This window comes from Motacilla alba, chromosome 1A (assembly GCF_015832195.1).
Source record: "Motacilla alba alba isolate MOTALB_02 chromosome 1A, Motacilla_alba_V1.0_pri, whole genome shotgun sequence".
Lineage (NCBI taxonomy): Eukaryota > Metazoa > Chordata > Aves > Passeriformes > Motacillidae > Motacilla > Motacilla alba.
The window spans coordinates 35,006,995-35,032,869 of record NC_052031.1 but is presented as its reverse complement, the minus strand read 5'-3'; the positions used below and the strand labels follow the sequence as shown (position 1 = coordinate 35,032,869).

General features: G+C 39.2%; 1 protein-coding gene across 1 annotated transcript in view; it reads left to right on the top strand.

Annotated features, from left to right (window-relative positions):
• Positions 1-280: 280 nt before the first annotated feature.
• PTPRR (protein tyrosine phosphatase receptor type R) overlaps positions 281-25,875 on the top strand; it is a 136,395-nt gene continuing 110,800 nt past the window's right edge. The window contains exons 1-2 of the mRNA XM_038155661.1: positions 281-409; positions 14,422-14,726. Of these exons, the coding sequence (XP_038011589.1) occupies positions 346-409; positions 14,422-14,726 (369 nt within the window). The 5' untranslated portion in view covers positions 281-345. The remainder of the gene's footprint in view (positions 410-14,421; positions 14,727-25,875) is intronic.

Sequence of the window (25,875 nt, the reverse complement as noted above, 5' to 3'; positions counted from 1 at the left end):
TTCCTCCCCGAACACGCCACTGGAACGGAGATCTCTCTTTTTGCCTCTCCTATTGGAGCTGCGGCTCCCCGCGGCTGTGGCCGCCCCCATGTCCGGCTGTCAGACGCCGCCGATGCGGCCGCCCGCGCTGGCCCCTCGCCTCGCCCCGCGCCAGGAGCCGAGGCAGGTGAGGGCGACCGCCCGCCCGCGCGCTCGCGCGGTGTTGCGCATGCGCAGCGCGCTCCCAGGCATGCTCACTGCCGGGGGCGGGGGGAGCGGGACGCGGTGTGGCGGCGCTGCCCGGCTGCCCTCGGCTCCCCTCGGCTCCCCGCGGCTCCCCGCGCCCGGCTGCCCTCGGCTCGCACCATGCGGCGGCGGGCGGCCGCCTGCCTCCGGGCGCTCTGCCTCCTGCTCCACCTCCGCGCCGCAGGTGAGCGGGGGCGGCCGCGGCCGGACGGCGGGGCGGGCGGGACGGCGGTGGGGACCCGCTTGCGCCCGGCGGCGCACCTGTTGTGGCGGGAGGCTTGAGGCGGCGGCCGCCCGGGTCCGGCGGCGGCTGCCCGGCTCCGGAGCCCGCCAGCCCCGGAGGCGGCGGGAGCGCCCGTCAGCACCGCGGACAGCGGCGGCCCCGGGCGGGCGAGCCCCGCGCTGCGCGCCCCGCGGAGCGGCCGCGCTTCGGCCCCGGATCGCGAGGATCTGGCCGGGGGCTACCGCAGCGAGGGAAAATCGGGACTGCCTGTATTCCTTCTTCTTATTTTATTTATTTATTTATTTTTAGATACTGGTGAGGAGGCGTCGCTACTTGTGTGTGCTCGTGGCAGCAGTGGTTTTAGAAAGGGAAATTTCAGCTGCGACAGCAGCAGGCATTTCGGCTGTTAGCGGTGCTAATAAATCCTCTCTCTGCTTTGCTGGCAAAACGTGTGCCTCATTCAGAAACGCAGTGAGCGATGAGCGCCCTAGTATGTACGTGAAGTTCCACTGCCAGTTTCGTTCCAGCAGTCAGAGCTTATATTTCTGGCATAAATCTCAGGCTTCCTTTAAGCTGTGAAAAACTGCTCATCGTTCAGAGCCTCCGTTTATCCTGTGCAGACTTCAGCATATATTATCTAAGGAAGGAAATAAAATCTGGGATAACTGTTTAATTGAATTAAATTCTCAATTAGTAAAGTTGAAGAGTTTCTTTGTTTTATCATTTATGACAAGCTTAGACACTTCTGAAGCGGTAAATGCTTGTAAGTTTCATTAGGTTTAATTAGGAACTGCAACTAAATCCACAGGTAATGATTCTTTTGGTCCTGGGAATGTTGTTTTTATGTTGTTTTTAGGAGAGATTTTTAATATGCAACAAATTTGCATTGTCTTAACGCAGAATCATTGAAAGGAACAATTGAACTTCATGTCTCAATATAGAATAAATCTATGAACATCCCAAATAAGATCTATTATCAAAATAACTGTGGGGTTTCTTTTTGTTTGTTTGTTTTTTGGTTTTTTACAGTTGTCAGGAAAAATAACTTTGTTTAAGTTATTGGTTTTTTATTACTCTGTAATATTAGGCTACACTTCATAAAATTTATGCAGCCTCTTTCCTGTAAATCTATGGTTAGGATGCTCATGCTGTTTTGCCTTATATTCATATGTGCAAGAGATTATTGACTGAAAGATGGGAGCATTTCATGATCTGGTTTAATAAAGCCTTAAGCTGCTTTTAAATTGTTCTTTTACAACATGTATTAAATTGACCATCTGTACAAAATTAGAGTACAGCCTCTATTTGACATAACATGCCATCTAATCTCAGTATATCCTCTATTAACTGTGAAATTTACATTAGTTTTGTTGAGCTTCATTTTTCTATCCTGCTAATGGAAACTGGGTATACATTCTGCCAGTAAGCTGTTCACTTTCCTTACTAAGTTCTGCTTGTTCCATTAAGTTACTGGGAATTCTTGCTAGGAGATCTTGTCTTCATTATGCAAATGTCTCTAATCATAAGAAAAAGAGAGGAAAATAGATGTTTATATGGTGCTGCTGTTTTGCCTGAGTAATCATGGAATAATTATTTCAGAGAAGACAAGAGGGGGGATGTACAGGAGCTGAATTCAACCTTTGCACGGTTGGGCACAGTTTGCACTGAGCACAAGAGCTGTGCTTCCTCTGAGGCAGGGCTGCATACAACTTGCTCTTGTTGGAAGTCATTGAAGATGTCACAACAGTGAAATAACAAAGGAAGCTTAACATCCTAAGATATCTCTGTTTCGTCTGATACAAGTAGAAAATTTGGTCTTACACAGGCTACCACTACGGACATCTTTTATGTATAGCCTAGACCTTTGAATAATTTACGGTGATTTTGAAGCTTTGGTTCATGAGAAATCACAAGATGCATTCTGCTTGCTATGTCACAAATTATATCCCAAATGTCAATTTTTGTGTTATGTGTTGGAAACTGCTTGGCTTTTTGTTCTGAAGCTGAATTTCTATGAGACGTGTTTCTAGAGAATGCTGAAGACACCATCAGTAGGTATTAGGAAAATCTCTCTTGATATCAGTTGGTGGTAATAGATTTTAGAGAAAACATAAGTCTAAATTTACTTCAGCTAATGCTACAGCAAAAAGAATTAATGTATTTAAGTAGTGCTTATATAGCAAATCCAGTTTCCTTTGGAACTAGAATTCTACTACCTTTGTAGTAAAATTTTCTACAATAAAAAGGAAACGTTCTTGTCAAAAATGTGATCAGAGATTTTCATGAGCTCAGTAAGGTACCATTTTACTGAGTTGACTTAGATACCAGTTCCAATATAGCATGACAGTCATGTTATCAGAAAATGAAAAATGATTGCGCTGTTGGTATATGCATACATTGCTACCTAAAATAAGACACTTGTGTGTGCATCTCTGAAAACAGAATTAGGCCCTTCTGCTGAGTGCAGCAGGTGAAGTAATCAACCTATATAGAGCTTGCTGTTGCAGGAAGACCTAAATTTGTAGCAAATGATTACAGGTCAGCATGAACCTTCCACTTACATTATGCATTGCATGAGAGAGTGCACGACAGCATAGGTTACACTCTCTTTTAGTATGTATCATCTAATACACATGTTCTTGCAATAAAAACCTAGCGTATCCCAAGGTGACTAGGAGGCACTGTCTCCTTACAAAAGAATGGCAGATAGTAGGAAAAACACAAAGTGATGCATTAGACTTATGATTGTCTAAACTTGTCATGCACATTACTCAATTAATTACCTCTTTCACCTCATTTTCTTCTTTAGCAAATTTAAAAAATAAAATTAAAATATATGTAACCAGTTACTGGAGATTTGTGATTCTGTGAAATAGAGTAGGAAAACCAACCTGACCGGTTGGTACTCCAAAACTTACACAGTTAACAATCACGGTCTCATCATGGTCTCATCACCTGCCTTGCATTAAAAACCTCTCTTGAAGAAAGCATTTTTGCAGAATTTGCTTTTAGGATGAACAAGTTCTGGTCCTGCAAAAGGAAAAAGTTAACAACTGATTATTTGGTCACGTCATCTACATCATGGTTTCTTGAGAAAGGCCTTACACTATCTTGCTAAGAGCTTCTATTACCTCATTTTATTATTCTCTCATCAGTAAAGACATACATTGCCAGCCTTTAATCAATATGAACCAATGCTTTCCTGCTGGCCTTTTCAGAGAGGAAGTGTGTAGATCCTTGTCTCGACCTCTTGATGGATCCATTCTTCCAGCCCCTCAGAGGAATCACATTTTATCTTTTTTGGCCAATGCTGTGGTAACAGGAGGATTGCTTATATAAAAATTGAAGTTTCTTTGACTACGAACTAACACTCCTTTGGGTAGAATTTGCTAGGTAGAAATGTATGTTATAAATATGCTAGACTGGTTCTCACACAGCTCACAGGGTGTCCTTACTAAGTTCTGCTGAGTTCAGCTTTCCTGGTCAAACATGCACTGTGTGATATTGTCATGGTTGGAAATTGATTGAGTGCACTGCAGTTTCTGCTTATGCTGGGCAGGCCTATTTTCTATAAAATGCACAAGCTCTGTCACAAAAGTAAAAGAATCTGGAGACTGTATTTTTAGGGTCGAGGTGAGATCTGCACAAAACGCATTTGCCATCAGATCCATTTCAGTAATCTCATATTAATAAATGAATAATTCTAAGTTTCAAATGCATTTTGAGTGAAAGTGGAGCAGCTATTGATTTAAAAAATGAATAAGGGTGCTGCTTCATTACACTAACATAATCTAAATGAAGCTGGTTCTTATAACTGCCTTCTTTTAAAACACATTGCTGGCCATGAGTGGGTGTTTTTACTAGAAGAGTCTTTTCTGTCTTTTATAAGTAGGACTCATGGATAATCAGAGGGTAGTCATCTGTCTCTTCAAAGGTTCTGTTGGGGGGAAAAACATTTTTTTAATTCAGTATCTGACTTCATATTTTTGAGGAAGTATTTAGTTGGAAAAGAGGCTCATCGTATTTTTACATGTAGAAATTCTTGCTATTCATAATTTTAAAAGACGTCGTCTTCCATGAGAGATTTATGTTCAGTACATCCATTAGGAAATTATTGAGGTTTGTGGTCTCAGAATCTCTGACTAATTCCATTTGTTGTATTATAAAGAAGACTAAAACATCTTAGACAGTGAAGGCTTGTTTGAGCTTCTCTGGAGAGCAAAGTAGGAGAGCTGCTGACAGTCCATGAATTGGGCTCTTGGGGGACTGTGTCTCTCTAGAAAGAGGCTAATGACGTAACTTTGTGGCTCTCTTTGGTGGTGGCCCCCCCTCCACAGGGGTGTTACAATGATTGCTGTGGGGAGTTATATGGAAGCGTAGGGCTCTTACTCCATAAAGCACAATCATTGTGCTGTAGGATTTTCAGCATGGCTTCAGAATAAATACTTGGAGAAGTTAATAAGATCTGCTCAGAAATCCTCAGTGGGGTTTCTAAGAACAATACTGCTATGAAAGAAAGCCAAAACTTTAGGACTGAAGTTGTTGACTTTGCTTTACAACAGCTATACATTTCCATGGAAATACCATTTATTTCCTTGAAATACTATGTATTTACATCCATCTTATGCAGATCAGAATTTATCGGCAACCTTAATTGGAAAAATGACAGTAATCACAAAATTAGGAAATTATTGCATCAGTTTCTTGTGCCTTCTGGAAAAAAAAATCTGACAGGAGTCTGTGTGGTACATTAGTGCCAAGGCATAAGTATGGCAGAATACTTAAGTGCCTTTGGGACTACTAGCTCATCTCTTAATTCATGTGAGTAGACCTAGTGAAATCAATGGTCTATGGTATCTTGTTTCAGCATTGATGTATCAGGCAACAGGCCCATGAAATGAGATGCAAAGTGTCTTTTTGAAAAAGATACCACTCATATGCTTAATCCTGATTCACTGTAGCTGTGGATATTTTTGGCCAGGGCATGTTTTTTTTTTATCCTACAGAAAAGAACAAATTTAGCAAAAATAAATTTCCAGTTGTTTCTATTTTCAGCAGATTGCTTATTAGAAGGGGAAAAAATCCTTGCAATCATCTCCCTCCCTCCCTCCCTCCTCCCGCCCTCTCTTGTGTGTACTCCCTCCCGCCCTCGGTGGTGCTGCTCCACACGCGTATGTGTGTGCACTTCCTTGCTCTCACAGCTACAAACACACATAAAGAATCATTTATATACCTGCTCATGTATATATGTACATTTTGTACTACTTGATTTTGTCTAAAATTTTTGGTCAAAAGTTCTGAACATTGTTTTTAGGGACAAACCAAAATATTTTTCTGAATGTTTACAATTGTCCTATCCTGCTCTTGCTTAGCTCTGGTGTACTTTATTTGCTCTGAATTTTGACTTATCATGGGTACTCTTCCTCTGCTGGAAAAGGCCTGGCCTTTGGTTACTGGACCTAGCTAGGAAAGCACAGAACCCTTCCTATGAAGGAATGTGACCTAGTAGTTCTGTAATGGGATGTAGCCATTGCTAGTAGCAAAGCTGTAAGCTTTGCCCTGTTTTGCAAGGCCTCATGGATTTGACATATTTAATATTAAATCTGACTTTTGCTCGTATCTTTGCTGGTGATTTTTGGACCAATCTCAAGCACACTTGTTCGGGACACCTGCTCTATCCAAACCTTCCTTGACCTGCCTGTTTTGCTTGGGTTAGCTCTGACAGCAGTTTTTCTACTTCAGCAAGCATTTATATATGTTTTAATCTATTTTTTTTTGGTGTGGTACAACTATATTATACACAGGAACAGTAACAAAAGCTTGGTAGAACAGCAGAGGCTCGAAGAGTGGAGGCACAGGATGTTTCATTAGAGGAGTGTGGGTGTGGGATGATAAGAGATGGGGCACAATCTTGGCACTGAAGACTCCATGCTAGAAGAAGCTCAGTAAAAGGTAAAAATGCAGACCTGGAGCTTGAGAAATTGGTTTTAGGCGTTAATGAAGAGAACAAAGAGATTGTGTCTAACATACATGTGTTATGGCACCAATTATAGTAAATTCAAATATAACTTGGAGCTGCAGACCAACTGAAGAAAGAGGAAGTATAAATGCATGTTAGAAAACACAGGTATATGTAGCTTTCTAAAAGGAACGAAGAAGAGAGGAGGAAGAAAAATCCATCAGCGTTAACGTCATATCCCTCCTGATGAAGGACTCCAGGTGCTGACAACTCCTCATAACAATGCCCATCACTAACACCAGTGGGAAACAATTGACCTGAGGACCCAGAGAAGCATGGAGTTAGAGTAATACCAGGGAAAGGGATAGACAATTTAATTGTACTCTTCCCATAATTGTGACTTTTTCTCTAGTCCTTGTTGTTCTATAAAAGTTAGATCTAGCCTAACAGCACTTCTTGAATTAGTTTGTTAAGATTTTCACTATTCTAACTATAAACTCTTGGCTTCACTTACATAAATAAGGTGTGCTTCATCTTTGTTTATAAACAAGACTTTGAAAGTAACAGAGGAATTAATCTACCCGTAGGAGGCTGTGAGAAGCTATACAGTAGCGTGCCTGATCATTAGGTCTAGCAGCCTGGTTTGAGTAAAGAATAGCTTCATTTGTATTGCACTAACAGGTTTTGGCAAAAGACAAAGCAGTGGTGTGAAGGCTTGTCTTTTGGCATAAGTCTCTGAATGATGGGAATAGTCACAGCCTGCAAGTCCCTCTGTTATTTATGCAAAGTAGTTTCCTAAGTGAATTCTTTTGTCAATTCAAAATTCATGTATTACCAAAGCAGCGAGTGGATTTGTATTTTTTCCTTTTCAGGTTTCCCTGGTGCACCTCACAAAAGCACTTATGAAAGTAGGTTCTGTTGCCCAGCTAATGTTCAAGTAGTATTTTAGCCACTGTTTTAACTGCATTTTATTTGTAATAATTTTTGGTGCACCATGCTAAAGCTCAACAGCAGTTTATGTTTGGCTTAAAGGGCATAACTTTATCCAGATGAGGTTTAGATTTGATTGATGTACTATTTTGCTGACAGTAAGATATATTGTTAGCTAGACAGTACAGATGCCAAGCATATTGCCTCCAGACAGCTTTTGTTTTCATTTTTGCTTTCAACATCATTTAAAACCTTTATATTTTCCACCAGATATATTAACTCTTTTTCATATGTTTGTTGGTTTGTTTGGGGTTTTTTCTTAGCTTTTTTTTTTCTTTTCCCTTGGTAATGTAGACGAACTAGGGATAAAGCAATAGATTTTGTGTTTTATGAAGGCAAAGGCAAAGGAACGTCCTGTTGCATGCACCAGAAGAGACAACTTTCACAGTCCAGAACCGAGAGAAGTCTTCTAAACCTGCAGCAGTGTTTGTGCTATGTCTGGAATTACCAAGAGTTAGCATTTCCCTTTATATCGTTGCCGTTGTAACTCCTGAGAGTTAAAACCATGCTCATAAATGGCCAGCATGATAGTAAGCATTTTGGCATTTAAGCATTTTTTTTTCTCCTTTCTCTGGGCCAACACCTCCTTGGCCCTTGTATAGACAAGAGAGAACTGCAAACTCTGCTCTGAATGGGAGTCCGTTTCTATCCTGATGTTCTAAAAAGAGGCAGGGAATGAATCTCCCAGCCATAAGAACTTTGGTGTTATTGGAGAGGATTGATCATTGGTCTGCATAAGTACATTGACCTGCATCTCACAGTGACGAGGATAGCTGCTCAAGAGGTAATAAACTATGGTGCAAGAGATGAGAAAGCCAAACCTGTCCAGTCTGGGGCCGATTTATAGGTTTGAAGGAAGTTTGTATGGGACAAAGAGCTTCTTTCAGAGTGGTGAGCCACACAGAGAGGAAAAAAGCATGGGGAGCTCAGGATACAAAATTTAATTACCAAAATTTGGTAAGTATTTTTGTTACTGAAAATGAGAAATTACTTGGCAACAGCATTAAGTACTGTAACTCAAATTGCATTTCAATTAAATTTATCTTTGAAAGCAATCCGTCAAGTTTCAGCATGTTGTTCCCTTATGAAATGAGTCTGCATTTTATGCTTTTTTTCTGTTCAATTTCCAGCTTTTAGTGTAAAAAACCTCAAGCTGTGTAATATACCAAGTTTTTTTTACTATAAAAAGACTTCAGTGTTATTATAGTACTAGTGTATTAAGTGTGAGTATGAAGTACTATTGTGCATTTAAAATATATGCACTAGGTATCTATATTCATTTGTGCATTTTATTTACTAGCCAGATACAGCATAGCACTTTTGTCAGTGGGTTTGGGGTAGCTGCACTGCTTACAAGTAGCAAATATACAGTATATATCTCATTATAGAAAAATGTGACTGTTCAGGAGCATAACGTAAACAAATTTGTTCAGATTAAGATAAATAACAAGACTTAAGAAATTACCTCAAGTTGTTTTTCCAGACACAGATCATTACTTTAGACACCATTATCATGGCCCTATCAGGTTTATGTTGTGTCCCACTGGGACTTTTCCTGTCAAATAAATTTCTAGTTTCTGGCTGTAGAGGATGTTAAGGGGGAGGCACCCAGCTTGAGTGGCTTTTGTGTTGTTGTATCATGGTAAAATTATTTAAAGGAACCAGAGGTCTGAGACTGCTATGGGAAACCTGGAGCCAAGGAAAACTTGTCTGACTGAGAGTGGGGTGAGTAGGAAGTCAAGTCATCATTTCCTTAACAAGGATGCAAGATAAAATATCTGTAAAGCTGTGATATTTTTATGTTTTAAGAAGATAAAACCCATGCTGCTGTGTTACTGGCTGATTAATGGATCTTGACTGTCTTGAAGTTTTTTATCTGTCTGTTGTAGCAAAAGTGAAGATATTTGGGAATTGGGAGTCTAATAATTTTCTGACAGGCTGCTTTGAGATAAAATGTTGATTGTCTGAAACTATTTAGAGAGTCAAGACAGTGTAAGGAAATCTTAGGTTTTCCTCTATCAAGCAGAGGCCAGCTGGAACAGCCAAAAGTGCCCACAACATTCAGCACATGAGATTTACTACTTATTATAGGCTTTCCTTTCTGCATATATAATGCAAGTTTGTAGTTTGAGACAGGCTCAGAAGCATGTGCTATCTAGCATTCTTGTGATTTACTCGTCTGTTTTCATGAAGAAAATTTGTGCTTCCCATATACTGGGATGATGTGTATATTTGGTATGGAATTCTACTGTCCCATTCTCCATCAGTCTTCTGTAGATTAGATTTTTTTTTTCTCTTTTTAGTTTATGACAGGAATAGTCTTATCTTGTATGTTTATGCAGACAACTAAGAAGATCAAGTGAACAGATATTTTGAACTGTTAAGCAGAACAGCTGCATTCTGCAGAACAGGGAATTTCACAGGGATTTGTCCAATTTTCCTTTCACGAGGATGGCAAAGGGTGGGAATGATAGAAACACTGAAACTAGTACAAGTAGTGCAGATGTTCAGATTGAGAAAGTATGCATTCTACATCACCCTGGAGCTTCTTGTTGCACTTTAATAGATGTAGTGTTATACTTGGTAGAGGTTCTAGAAGTATAGCTCCAGGGACTGGAAATGTAACTAAATTTGAGAACATCTGGAAAGACAATACTGTTGTACAGGAGCAGCTAAATTAAAAAAGGGGCTCACAGTGGATAAACATGGAAGCAAGATCAAGACAGGCTTTCTTGTTAAAAAAAATCTAAGGAAAAGCGGTGGCATTGAGGAGCTGCAAGGAAGGAAAAGTTAACCTATAGGTAAAGAGCAGGGGAAGAAATAGCAATATTCAGGAGCTGAGGTCTAGTAACAAGTGGTGACCAGTCACTACACTACAGACAGAAGTGGAGGGTAGAATGAACAGTTCAGATCAGTAGAGAATTACAGTGCAGCTTCTGTTACTAAAGGAAGCTGGAATAGTTATTACTTGAGACGATCTGCATGAAGAAAGGACTGGTTGTTTTCTAGAAGCAAAACAGACCTGCTGGTCAGAGAAGTTCTGATGTGACTTTGAAATTACCCATTGATTCTTGTTCACTTTGGAACAAATAAAATTTCCCTTGACATGAAGATAGCAACATTTAGCTGAGAGATAGGTGAAGACTCAGCATTTTTTTTGGATAGAGGAAATCGCATGGAATCCCAATCTAACATCTAGTCTGTTCTCAGTGCTGAGGCAGAATAAACCATAATTCTTTGTAAATACACTTGAGTGGAGACAATTTTAAGAGAAGGAATAAAATTATTATAGTTAATGGATAATAACAGCACTATATTTCAAGTAAGTGAATATTTCGAGTGAGTCGTAAATAACTCCACATCCTGAAGTAGAGTTCAAACAGGGTAGTGTGAAGAGAATATCAGAACATAATTGTGGATAAAGTTTGCTAAGCTTATTGAAGAGAAACCTCTAGGAATTATATTTTTTGAACCTTTTCCCAAACCATATTTACTATATTTTTGTATGTGTTGGAATATCTGAAGCTTAAAAGGCACCAAAATCAGTTCTTCATAGCTTCTGACATTTTCCCTGGTGGCTGCAGAGAAGCATATTCTTTTTTTTTTGTAGAAGTACAGAGTTTGATATAGGAATCCCAGTCTTCTCTCCCCTGAGGGTTGGAGAGTGGAAATATTTGAAGGTGTTATGTAGCAGAAGTACTGGTATTTCTAACTAGTTAATTCTCCAAGTGTCTGGTTGGTGCCTAATTGTTTGTGTTTGGAGCTGAAGTCTGGAGTGTTGAGAAGGAATATATTATGACTTCATCAAATTAAGAGGAAGTTTAGGTGTTTAGGTTCCCCTGTAGTATCAAGGGTGGCCATTTCTGAGGGTCCCCTGAGGCATCCATGGCAATCTGGGAGCCAAAGTCTGGTAGTAGTTAGGGCCTTATACACAGCCATCTAAGTTTAGTGAAGTTTTTCATATGGGGCACTGTGGATACTTGTAACCTACTTAAGATGCTGGGGCTATGTGGACTTCTCAGATAAACAAATTCAGGTTAGTAATTTTTGTGGAACATATTTGAACATCTGAGTGCTTAGCAGATGAAAAAAATAGTGTAAGTATAAAGTGTAATGTTATCTAATTAGACTTTTAATTTCTCATTACTACATGTTAAACAATATATTTTGTTGTCCATCTTGAAAATCTACTACAATGGACTTTGTTTGGCCTCAAGGACTGGTGCTACTGATGTGATATTTAGTATTCTAATGGAAGCAAGTCTTAGATTTAGAAGCAAAGGGTGATTCTGCTGTTAAAAAGTATTGAGATTCAAGGACAAATGAACTTTTTTGGTAGTTCCTTTAACTATTCTTTCAATCAAAAATATTCAGGGAAGAATTTAAGCTGGTAGTTAGTTGTAATTTTTTCTGCTTCATTCAGTGAAAATAATGAAATAAGAGGGAAAGTTGGAATATTGAAGTGGGTAGAAAATGCAATAGGAAGAATTCAAGGAGAATCATAATTGGTTTGATACCCTCAGAAACAAAGGAGCAGGAATGAAGGAAGCAAAGAAGACTCACCAAATGTGGTGGTGTTTACATTCATTTGTCTTATCTATGATCAGTTTTGAAACACTGGTTTTCTGTGAAGGAGGCAAGAAAATAAATACTGCAAAGAGATGACTGTGAGAAGTAGGTGACGATGAGAAGTGCTGATGCTTCCTTATTTTTATTTTGTCACTGACACAACTCTCTAAATTGCTAGTTAAGACCAGCCCTCAGTGTTTTATCAATGAAGCCAACACCCACAGAGCTTAATGAGAACCCAGCAAGTCTAATGTTTTGAAGTTCAGCTGTCTTTAACACTATAGTCTGCAGTTGCTCTTTTTTTTTTCTCCTGCTTTCAGATGTCTTCCCAATCAAAACCTGACAAAAGCTGAAAACATGTGACCTCAGTGGTTATCCAGGAGATTGTGTTTGTTTCAGCCATTTGAAAGAGTAGTCTTAGATTTAGCATTTTTCTTTATAATGGAGTATCTGTGTTCTGTCTTTTTACTATTGATTTTCTGTTCATGTATGTTATAAATTGCTTCACTGCCTACTGGCAGGGACTCACTTATTACAGAGAATGCATTTCTCAATGATGCAAAGCAATACTGTAGCACAGATAAGGTATTGTCCTTGATTTCCCTGACTGAAATTTCATGATGAAATTAGGTCAACAGAATGTAATTACCTACACTGAAACCTCCTAAGGGCACTGGGTAGAGCTGTGCAAATGACTGATTATTGTGATTTGCTTACAGGAGCAAAAAAAATCAGAGGAAAAAATTCAGTTTGACTAGAACAAATTGATTTCTTGTTCACCCTGAATTGAAGTGTTGTTGGTGCTAAGCTGGTCTTCCCAGCTCATTATGAGAATTAAAATAAGATTGATTTTATATTTTTTAAACTAAAAATCAGCTCTCAAATTTAACATTGCCATTAACTCGAGCAGCATCTGAAGAGGAAATTCCAGGCTGATGAGAGTGAGCTCTCTGGGTTCACTTCTCTCAGAACACAAAGTCTCTTTTCTACCACACTGCGTTTCTTAGAGTTTTTTTCTGAAGGTGACTAATGCAGCTTCAGTTACTTTTTATCTGCGAGGCAGCTGAGCCTTGCCTGTTTTTCTGGTCAGATAGACTGCCTTCCAGACTGAAGCTGAACTGTAGCTTTTCTGTTCAGCATAACTGCACTGAAGATTCACTATTTTTCATCCATGAAAAAAAAAAAGGAAAACAAAACAGAAAACCAAATAAAAATTTAGTCTTAGTTCCTCTTATAAAGGCATCATGAGGAAGTATTTTTTCTTTCAAAAGATAACTTTTTAACTTTTTTTTTTTTTACTAACACGTAATTAGTTAAACCAATGTAATTACAGAATCACAGAATGGGTATGGTTGGAAGGGACCAGTGGGATCATATGGTCCAACCTCCCTGCTCAAGCAGGGTCATCTGAAAACACTTTGCACAGGATTTCATCCAGAGCGTTCTTGAGTATCTCCAGTGAGGGAGATTCCACAGCCTCTCTGGGCAATTGGGCAATCTCGTCCAATGCTCAGTCACTCACACAGTAAAGATTTTCTTCCTCATATTCAACTTCCTGTGCTTCAGTTTCTGCCTGTTGCCTCTTCTCCTTTTGCTGGGCACCACTGAGAAGAGCCTGGAAACCTCCTCTTGACACCCTGCCTTCAGATACTGACAGACGTTGATGAGGTCCTCTCTCAGCCGTCTCTTCTTGAGGCTGAACAGGCCCAACTCTCTCTAACTCCTTGTTAGCAATGCTTGAGTCCCCTGTCTCCAGTTCCCGAATCTGAGTTCTTTGTGCCTAGCACCAAGGTATGCAGGGTATGGCTACACACCACTATCTCCTCTGCAGAGAGCCAGATGCTCCATTGGCTGGCCAGGCAATCCTTAAGTGAAGTTTGGGTCATAACAAGAGTTGGCATAAGGGGCTAAAAGGTCTCCTGATATAAACAGCTGAACGAGGAATGCAGAATTGGGATTATCGACTCATCCAAATTTTCTAACATGTTTAACTCTGATTTTTTGATTGGGTTCTTTACCTTTTCTCCTCAAGTGCCCATTTATATCAAATGATCACTGCTATTCTCATCTTTGATATTACTGGGTGATAAAATGCGTTGCTGAGTTGACTGCGTAAGTTTTCCAATTGAAGCTGTTATCAATACAGAAGTTGAACTTGGCTCAGCATGTGTTCTGCTTTTGTATATATATTTTTTAAATCTAGCCATGGCTGAAAATATGAATAACATTTTTAAAGCCCTGTGAAAATGAGCTTAAGAATGTGGTACACTTAATAGACTCTGTAGTCCTGTTAATCTATTGCTATAGAAAACGCATTGTAAGATTTTAAGTGAATTCTTGTATTCCAAAGATATTTTTCCAAATTTCTCAGAACACAAAGATCTCATTGAATTTCCAGTGCCATCTACAGAATAGCCAAGAGAGATATTCTAAACTTACTCTTCTCTTTCTACAGGCTGCTTTTCCGGAGACAGTGATCACTTTTTGGCAATTCATCAGCGAACGAGTGGAAAACCTGTGTTTATTTATCACCATGTGGAGAGTGTGGAGAAAAGTTTGGATACAGACAGCTATAAGGATTCCAAACAAAATTTCCGTTCTTCTTCCCACACCAAAATAAGCAAGTTGCACCCTGCAATAATTCTTAAATCAGCCTTCCCCAGGTCTGTTTATGACCCATCTCTCAATCTCTTAGCAATGACTGGTCAAGATTTGGAAGTGGAGAATCTTCCCATTCCTACAACGAATGTTATCATTGTGGTAAGTGACTTTTTCTGGGCTTTGGAGGGGATTTTTAGAACAAAGTTTTTAGAATAAACTTTTATTTTTTAGAATAAATATGCCTATATTTAAATAAAGATGGATTGCAATTTTGGGTAGCCTGATTGATCATCTAAATCTAAATAATGACCACTTGTCTTGAATTTTTTCACTTTGGTGGAATTTGCATTCATGTAATCACACTGTGATTAACAAAGAGTCTGGTGAACCAGAGAAGAATATAGCCTCTCTGTAGGTAAAGACCTTACCTTTGCCTCAAATGCTGTTGATCCTCCTGTCTTGACTGATGTTTGCACAGTTTTTACTGGATAGGCTTTAAACTTCTTCTGCATAGGTCACAAGAAAATGTACTTCAGGGAACTATTCTGCAGAGGCAGTGAGATTTTAAAAGGGTGACATAAAGGTTTCATTCATTTCTGTTCCTCTGGTAAATCCATCATTATGCTTACTTAGCTGTTTGGGAAAAAAAAATCCTGTTTCTTGCAAAGAGTAAGAACCTTGTTTTTGTTGGTGTATGCACTTCTTCTGGGGCATATGGATTGCGGACCCTCCACTGTCAGTTAACTCTGTGTGTGACCTTTCCCATCCTGAAGATGGTGATGGCAGTGCTCCCTCCTGCACTGAAGGGCATGTCAGTTTACCCATATACTGATGCTGCCCTGCTGCATCCTCACCCTTCGTGCCAGTGGAGCAGCCTGCTGTCAGGAGAGCTGTCCTTGGTGGGGTGTATGGTACAGTCTGTATGTGTTCTGCACAGACATTGCTTTCCTCACCCCCATGCGTGGGTAGCTCTCCTTGATTCCTGGAGGGAAGAAGAGCCACTTATAATGGCTTGTGCACTCATTAGAGTGAACTAAAATAAAGTGAAATTTGTAAATTGCTTGTTTCAGTGGAAGATGAAATATTAAAAGAGAATGGACTTTACAAACAAGGAAAAAAGAGCATAGAACACAAGAGCACATTAAGCACAGCAAATGTTTCAGAATCCCACACGAGTTCCCTGTATGGTACTCTGGAGATCTACCCTCATGAATGCACCAAATGCAATAGAGTAGTGACAAGGAAAATAATAATCTAGGTAAAAAAAAAAAAAAAAAAAAAAAGAGGGTAGTAGTTTTATTTGTCCATTGTTATTTTCAGCAGATAAAAGGTACTGTCACGGAACTAGGCTCAAAAAGCTGTGCTCTGGACTGGTTGCATCCCATACAAGCAAGACCTCCTCATCTGAGTTTATATGGCTAGCGTTGTTAGTGGGCTAGCTATGTGGAAGTGTCCATATCAGAGCAACATAAGGGACAGTCAGTCTTGCTTTACTGGGGACAGGCCAACGGCAAACAGAGTCCCAATACTGAATGGTGTTGATCAAGGGAAGGAGATGCCGAGCAACTGGATATATCTGTCCTCAAAGCTAGCCTATGCCAGCAGGGCCAACTCTGTAGTGAAGCTACCTGCTGCCTTTTTTCCAGTGCAAGCATTATTTCACTTCTGCTCAAGGTGAAATCTGTCTATTAGTACAAGGAACTCAGAATAGGCGTGGCTCTGCTTTTTTTTTTTTTCATTAGATGACACTGTTACCTATGAATTGTTATTTTAGTAGGGTTTTGCATGGTTTTGGAGACCCATGATCTTCAACTAGTAATAAAAGAATCCTGCAAAATATTCTAGGGCTACCCTGATTTTAGCTGACTGGCTCTGTGCCTGCATTAAAAGCTAAATGAGGCAGATTTTCAATTGGCAGATTAAAAAAAAGTCCATTAAATCTCTATTAAGTTCTCATTAAGTGACTTTGGTCTGAGGCTTTGCTACTGCATTTCTAGGATGGAACTGCTGCTCTGAAGCCTTCTGTTCTGGCTGAGAACCATATGTGCTTTAAGGGGAGGTATAACAGCATGAGTTAATCATGACATGAAAGCTGTTTATTGCTTAGGTTCTTCAGCTGTCTCTGGATGTGCTGAAGGACAGTGGTTTTGGTTTGTTTCTAATGTCATCCTTTCAGAAAAAGCCTTCGGGGAAGCATATGTTTGAAGCCAAAGTGCTGTGAGTCAGACAGTGCATTGGACTAATCCCACCATCAGAATTTTGAAGTTGCCTTCTTTGAAATGGCAGCTGTCCCACAACAGGGTGGTTGCCATCATCCAAGCACAGCCCTGCTCTTTCCAGGTTTCTTGTATTTCACCATTCTGTTTCTCCCTCTTGAATGTCACCTGAAGTAGATTCTAGTGTTAATGTAATTACCAAGGGAAGCTGGCTCGTTTTGAGTTGCATATGTATCGCTCCCTCTTTGTTTTGAATAGCACTTACTGCTATTGCTGCTTTCTGGTTTTTAATATACAGAGCAAGTGTCAGTGTTTGTTGTTTTGCCCTGGCTGACCCTTTTTCTTCCAGCCTTTAGTAATGTTGCTGGTTGCTCAACTTGAAAGGGCAGTTGCTACTGTTAGTGCTTCCTGTAATCCAGTTACATGACTGGTGCACATTGTGATTTAGTATGAAAGCCAGCAACTTTTTTTTTTTTTTTTTAATAAATCTATGCTCTGTTGGCTCTGCAGAGGAGAGGAAACTGAATTCAAGCTAATTTCAGTGACTTAAGGTCCATTTTCTTCATGATTAAGGTGGAATGGTAGGGTGAATGGATGCTTAATGCAGAACTATTACAAGGTTGCATTTTGTGCCAAGGACTAAACCATCTGACAAGGAAAATGTTGCCAATGCACAGCAGAGTGCTATGAAGCCAAGAATTCTGCAGGTATTTTGTCAAAAAGTGATGTTTTGTGACTCCAACAATAAAGAATACGTTAAGAAGTAATTTTAGTGAAGCTGGGGATAGTGTAGTGCTTGTTTGCCTAAGTGAGGAAGAGAAAGTATTTATTTTCTGGGAGGGAGTTTTATATAATTAAAGACAATCACATTACCTGATATTAAGTTCCTTTGTTTGTGTGTGTGTGTTGGTGTTCAGTTCACCTTTTTTATTGAAGGAAGTGAGGACAATTCCGAGCTCTTAGAGGCATTTTGACTGCTCTATAAATGCCTTAGTGCTTATCCATATGTTCTGTTTAGCTGTCTCTCTAGATGATGTGAGACTAAGTCATCTGAAAATTGCTTGGATAACATACAGAGTTACATAATTTTTTGTAATACTTGAGTTTTCTCTTTGTAAGCTTTTATTTTGCATTTCAGAAACCATATACACATTGAAGGTATTAGAGAATTAGTAGTGCAGTGAACAAGTTCCAGTTCTGAATGTGAGAACCACGAAGGTCAAGACAGTACATGGAAAGTGGGAACAGAATGTGGATAATCACTTATGATAGAAAATATTGTCTAACATACTTATTAAAAAAAAAACAACACATACAAACATATATAGAGTTAGGGCTGAACTTGAGAGAAAAGCAGAAGGACTTGTAGTAAAGGTTACAGCTCAGACTAGGTCTAAATTATCACCTCATGGATATGCTACAGCATCATCCTTTATAACCTGATGTAGTTTGGGCTGCCCAAAGCCTCTCTCAGGCACACAAGTGTATTGTACCAAGATTGGACCAAGCTACTCAGATGCTTTTTTCACTTGCATCCTGTGAAGTGTTTCAGAAATGCAAAGGTAATACACTTGCTTAATATATCAAAATTTTCCCTTTCGCACCTCACTCTTACTATACACTTTCTTATATGAACATGAAATCTGTTTCTTTTTCTGTTGCTTAGAAAATCCACAGCACTGTACTGTAGCTAAAATTCAGCTCATCTCTTAATTTTTGTTTGATTTACATGAGTGTTACTGAACTGAATTGATTTAATTAGTTTCTTTCAATTAATGTTAATGGGACATACAATTCACAGACAGCCACACAGAGTTTTTCTTTACCTTTTCCACGGCATTTTGTGTAGGGCTGTATTCCTCAGAGCTAGAGCTTTCCCATACCATGACATCTATTTTGTCTCCAATATTTGAACTATTTACTTTCAAGCATGCTGAAGAGCACAAGTAAGAACTTCAGGTGCTACTACTTTGAGAGAGGATTCAGTGGAAGAATAAAGCACAACAACATATGTTTCTGTAATAAATATTCATGTGGGAACCAGGCTGGTTCATGTGGGAATTCAGGCTGGTATCTATTAAGATATCTAGCATGTTTCTAAACACTTTCTGGATTACTAGGGAGTTAATATAGGTTAGAGACCATATCCAATAGGCAGACTAGATGTGATCATCCTGATCTGGAGATTAGTACTGACATGGACTATTTCCACATCAGTTTTCTCACAGCCAGAAAACAGTACCAGATGCATTTAATCTCCTAGTATAATACAGCCTTGATATCTGCTTCAGGGTGAGTTCCCTAATTCCAAAAGGCTGTAGTGACAAGATTCATATTGATGATAATGGGTGCTTAGGCACCAACTGCACACTGACTACCTATTTATATATACTCATACACACACACAGACATGTACATTTAGTGACATCTTAATCTGGAGCTGATCCCAGCTTAAACAACACATTTTATGTTGAAATAATGTGAAATCCTTTCCAAATCTGGGCACAGTTCAAGTAGGTGGGCTTCTTCTGGGTGGGTTTGGGTAGCTGAAAACCATGTGGCTGTGAAACCACAGCAGAACTGCTTTTACACTTATGTCAGATTCATCCCACAAGTACTGCTGTATTCTCTTATATAACTTCCTTCATACTATATACTCAGAAAAGATGCATCTTTTGCTCACTTGATGACATGGCCTTAGATGTATAAGTTTATTTCTTCTTTAATTCTCCATATCCTGATGTGTCAGGTTTAATTTCCAGTGTCAAAGCTCAGAATTTGTCTACATTATTTGTTACTAAATTTTATCTCATCTTCCCACGCCTCTTTTCTGCTGGAAATGTCTATTTTTCTAATTCTTTGTACTTTTTATGAAGTCATGGCTTCCACACAAAATGTCTTTTCTAAGTTCCTTTAGGAGCACACAAGACATCCATCCACTTGCTTCTTCCTCGAAAAGACCAGTGAAACAATTGGAGCCAGACTACTATATGCCCTTTTCCCTATAGCTGTCTCCTTTGTGAAGACATTTAATGTAGATTTCCTTTCATGAACATAGAGCACTATGGAATTTCCATAATTCTGGAATTTCCATAATTCCAAAATTTATTTTTTACTTTTCTTTAAATGAGAAATGGATGTTTCTTCTCGATGGTAATTTGGTAATACAAGATGCCTTCTTTTTCAAGGCTAAGTCACTGAGTCTTTTACTGAATGAGAGGAGTAGGATAGAGAGAGCTCTTTGTGTCACAGCACTAAGTTGCGTGTGATCTTCCTGTGTGCCAGAAGGTAAATGACCTTCTGAGAATCCCTTGCAAGACAATAAGATGCTCTGATAATGCTTTTCCACTTATAGCCTTTTTCACTTTTTCCCCAGCTGTCCACTTTACTGACTGTTTTTCCAGAATCTCTTTTGATTCTTTTTCCTGCTGCTGAATGCCATGTCTTGACATAAGATGAAGTCTCTTCCTTTCTTCAGTTCTCTTTGTTAGGAACTCTTCTATCTCTCAAATCCTTGTGTCAGCCTCTGCTGTCTCAGCGTCCACCCAGTTAAGTGGCCCAGTAAGGCCATGCTGAACAATCAGAAAAGGTATCTTGAAATGTTACAGTCTCAGTCTGATAAATATGCATAGAAGTCTGTGAGAAGTATCGATAGATAAGCATGATCCATTAGACAGAAATTTAGGATTACTTTTAGGAGTAAAAGTAATTTTCTTTGGGAATAAAAGTAATTTTCTTTGGGACCTAGAGAAGGGAAGAGGATCGGGGATGTTTTTAAAAAAGAAGAGGCACAATTTCTGAAGCAAATGATTTGATGCTTTGCATGATGTGTTGCATGATATGTTACACTACAGTCAATTTGAAAGTTATCAAAATGGTGGGTTTATCACACCCTGTACACTAATGCCCTAATTTTCTCTGGGATAGATATAGGCGTATGTATATGTAGTTCTATGTACTTCTAGATATATTGCAATAATACAAGTGAGTAAGGAGCTGCTTTTTTTGAATACTGTGCCTGACCCTGGGGTCTCAGCCTTGAGTCTGTCAAATTCTGACTCAAAAAAGCCCCATTTACCTGTGTGTGTGGAAAGATCCCACACAGTTTGGTGCTGTGACTCAGAGGACTCTTTGCGTCCTACTCCTCCTGGCTGGTGAGAGTACCCTAATCTCACTCCATCTGTAGACCTTGTGAAGAGATGGTCAAAATACTTTTGAAAGTATATTAAGCTAATGGATTGAAAATAAGGCAAAAAATACAAGTGAGGAGGACAAGTAGTCCATAAAATGACAGGTCAATCAAACAGTGCTGGGGCAAACAGCCAAGCTAACTATCTATAAAATATAACGAAAAGTCAAATGTCATGTTTTGTCACTGAACATCTGCTATTGCTGGCCTAAGAAGGGGATTGGCACTAGCCCAGACCAAGGAGGCATAACTAGAAAATCATGTCTCTGCAGTGACTTCTCAAAGGAGCTTTCTGAGGTGTAAGATCTTCGAACCTAGTGAAGTATCAACTGTATCCATCTCCATTTCCAGGTCATGTATTTGTGCAATGCTTGGAATAGCAGAGGACAAGTGCCATGCTGTTAGTGAAATTTTAAGATCTTATTATAATTACAGTGCTGAATTGTTAACAAGCTCTAAATGTTAGTCACACATTTCAAGAGTGGGCAGTATCAGTCAATACACTTAGTGTGATTGTTCTAATCACTGTTGTGTCTTTTTACATGTTACATTGTGACCCCAAATATCAGGTCTTCACAGTATTTGGCTCCTGGACTCAAGTCCACCTTCTGGTAGGAGATTGATGCTCGCCATTACTCCTTATTATACTCGACATAACATATCTGCAGCAAGCCTTGCAAATAGACCTAGTAGCCTGCAGCTCTGTCATTCTGGATTTTGTTTGCACAAAGAAATCTAGAGAGTCTGCATTAGTTGGCCTCATTTGCTTTCTGCTTTCCTCTGTGCACTTCAGCAGGGATAATTGCATACTGAACCATTAGCATGGTATTGTGTTTGCTGTCAGTCTTTGTGGAAAACAGGAATGATTGCATTAGGTTGGTTGTAATATGCACTAAAACCTCCTTAAGGCACTTTTTTTTTCAAAATTTGCAAAATGTTAAAAGAATGTTAGTAGGATATTCAGCAAGCTAGTGCTTTGATTGATTATCTTACTGATGGCTACTTTGGGGATGCTTTTGTAACATGCAGTGGGAGATTACACTTGCACAAAAGCTAGTCATATCTTTCACAAATTGCCCATATCTTCTTCAGTCACAGTGTTCCTTTTCCTGCATTTTTAGTGAAGGGAAGATGTTTCTTGAAGTCATTTAATTTTTTTCATAAGCTGCACTGTTTAAATGAAAACAGGATTTCAGGAACAGGCATGTTATATGTTTTTAAGCTAAAGCCTAAAGTTTCATTGACAGTTAGCCTTGGGCAGTTTCTCTAAAGGAAGTGTCAGCTGTTCCATATTTCTTTCAACTGTGTATTCATGTTACTGGCCAATCCCAGCTATAAATTAAATACCTGTGTGTAGTAGAACAGAATTTGCTTATGTTATCCTGTTCTTCAAATAGGTGAATTTTGTCCTCTAGAAAAATCTTTATTAATTGGTAATTTTAAATTTTTAAGCATTTCTATGAAATTAAATTCAGATACAGTTGCAGCCAAAGCAAAGATCTTCAGTGTTACTTAAGCTGTATACCCAGGTGTGGGAGACCTAGCTCAAAGCCTTGTTCTAAAGGAGGTTGGGAACAAAACTGAATTTGAGCTTTCTCTCATTTCACATGATCTAGTTTCTGAGCTAAGGGGTAGAGAGCACCACTTTTCTAATAATCTCAGATGAAATTATTTGTTTGACCCAAATCACATTGTTTCAAGTTACTGAAAATTCAGAGAAGTGTTGTTCTTGATCCAGTACATGTCTTGTATGTGTTGTTATTTGGTCTCCAAAAGAGGGAAATCCCCTCCCCCAAACAAGCAATAAAGCCCCCTGAGACCTCCCCCCCCCAGCCTTGTTTCTTACATGGCCCCATTTATTCCTCTGATTGAAAAAGGCTTCTATGGCTTCAATACTGTTTCTGGGCCATGCTGTACTGGATTCCAGAAGGAGACACAGAGTAGACAATAGTGGAAAGTCTTTGGCTTTTTTACGACAGTGTCCAAACTTCAGTTTGGCTGTTTTGGCGTTTGAATTCAGAGGACTCCTCAATGGTTGGAATTGCACTGACTTCATTACCTAGAACAGTACAGACGGGCTTGTACTTCAGAAGTTCAGGAGGTTGCTCTACCTCTATCAATGTTCTTTTTTCCTCTGACAAGTGAGTGGAAACCTATTACTGCCTAAATTGGACTAAGGAAAGGGAAAGTTTCCTGGCATGCAGAGTTACAGGTGCCATCACTAGAATCACACATGCTTTATGTTCAAAATTATAAATAAGCGAGATGGCCCTATTGGGATCATGAGACCCACTAACAGAAAATTGGTGACTACTACCCACAATAAATCTATGCATTATGTTGATAATGTTCAGGAATCAAGAATCCAGAAGCACTTCTTAAAAATTCTTTTAGCACCCTTAGAGAACTATTTTGTGAAAACCCAAGTCCACTAAAGAAACATTTAAAAGGCAGATAAAGGGCACTCAGATAAAAGACAGCAAGGCAGCATGTGTTTCCTTATCAGTCAATGTTTTGTTGGATCGGGCAGTTCAGCCTCTGGAATAATCCTTCTGGTTCTTCACTTCTGACTTTGTAGTTCAGAAAAGTGACAGCTTCTGTTAAGTTCCTTAATAGATGGTTCATAATGTGTTCCTGTGTGTAACCCATTAAATATTAAGCCTTCTAAAAACTGCTTTTGAAAAATAAAAAAAACCCACATTATTTTTCTATCATCATGACATTAATATGTGATATTTTAAAACATAGTTTTAAATTTTTGAATAAGACAAACAATATTTGAATCAGACGAACAATATTTTGGAGCAGAAGATGATCATCTGAATTTACTTTTTAAAATGCTTTGTAGGTCTAGCATTTCTGCACTTTTGCATCTCTTTTGTAAAGAATAAATACTGGATTCTGAAATTAAATGCACAGGCTCAAATGACACTGGGGTTTAAATATGGAAGCATAGCTCTCAGGTGAATGATATTTTTTCAGTTGCCTCAATATCAAACTGGTTCATGGAAAGGGGAATAGTCCAGGGAAGTAAGCAGAGAGGTACAAATTCTTCTGTCTTTTGTCTTGTTGCTAAAAGCATTAAAGTGGTGTTCACTGTCCTTCCTTTGAAGGTCAGCCATGACTGACGATTTGTAATGGAGCTAATTCTTACTTGTCTCTGCACCACAATAAACTGGTGGAAAATACTTTTAGTGGTTACACTGCTTTAAATTGAGTATAGGATAGATGCATCATGAAGAGTGTTGGGGGTATATATCAAGACTACTATACATCAAAACTGGTAAAATAAAAGTGTTTAATAGTGTAGAAAGGTGGCTGACTGCATATGTTATGTCAATGTTTATTTAAACATGAATTGTAACAGATTTGCATTTGAACCTTTTTTAGCTGTTGGAGAATAACAGTGGAATGTCTGCTTTGTACAAATTTGGCTGAGATCACATGTTCTCCTTGGGAATAGTCATTGTTAATAAACCATAGCATAGAAATCAATGACAATGTAAATGAATTTTTTTCATTTAAAATATGCTAAACTAAATTTATACAATGTCACTGATTGAATAGAATTTCTTTTTTTTGCCCATTTTTCTTTTGGTACTTTCAAAAGTACCTTGATCGCGTCCAGAGGAGGGCAACGAGGCTGGTGAGGGGCTTGGAACACAAGCCCTGTGAGGAACGATGAGGGAGCTGGGTTTATTTAGCCTGGAGAAAAAGAGGCTCAGGGGTGACCTTATTGCTCTCTACAACTCCCTGATGGTGGTTGTAGTCAGGTGGGGTTGGTCTCTTTCTCCAGGCAGCAACTGGAGAAACCAGAGGACACAGTCTTAAGCTGCATCAAGGGAAATACAGGTTAGATATTAGGAAAAAGTTTTTTACAGAAAGAGTGATAAAATACTGGAACTGTCTTCTTGGGGAGGTGGTGGAGTCACCGGGTGTGTTTAAAAAAATGACTGGATGTGGCACTCAGTGCCATGATCTAGTTGAGGTGTTAGGGCTGGGTTGGACTCAATCATCTTAAAGGTCTCTTCCAGCCCAGTCATTCTGTGTGTGATTCTGTGTGTGAATAAAGGTTATCTTTTTGCTGGTACTAATTGTACCAGTAATCTTGTTTTCTTTTCGAAAACAAACTCAGGGAAGTAAGGATCACATCTTTTATGGTCCTGTGGTATTATGGCAATGCTTACAGCTTTCTGCTTTGTTTAGCCAAATTGCAGCTGGTATGCTTTCTTCGTGCAACACATGTTATGTTGTCTAATTAAGAACACAGCTCTGGAGGCTACTGTTTGCATGTGATGTTTCAATTTCATGTTTTAACAGTTTTCTTTCAGGTATTGTAACACATAATCTTATAGTGGTGCAGTTTTCTGAGCTGTCAGTCCTTTAAAGCATAAATGTTTTGGCTGAGTGGAAGAATGGCCTTTAATACTGCACTCTTAGAGCCTTTCTGTTCTTTAGGCAAAGTAAAGCTGCAACAGTGTAAAAATTATATTCCTTGTTTTAGGCTGAGTATGAAAAATAAGCAGACATTGTCCCCGAAACCTTTCTCACAGACTATCTCTGAAATGGGGTTACAGGATGTCATGGCTCTGCCTAATTAGCTACAATAAAAGTGTGTACATGCAATTGAAATTAACTTGAAAATTAAAAATACTACCCTTCCCCCCCCACACCCCCTTTATGTTTAAACTGTAGCTACATTAATTAAAGACCTCTCCCTTTTCTCCCTTGGCTACTCTGACATATGCTTAGTATTAAGGGTGTCTACACTGACCTTGGTAGAACCCCTGTTAAAGGAGGGCTGTGGTGGGAGAAGGGTAGTTAATAGCTGCAGGAACACCCCTCTGGCATGCTGTATACATTTGTGGTTGGGCACAAATGACTGGAGTTGAGCAAAGAGGGA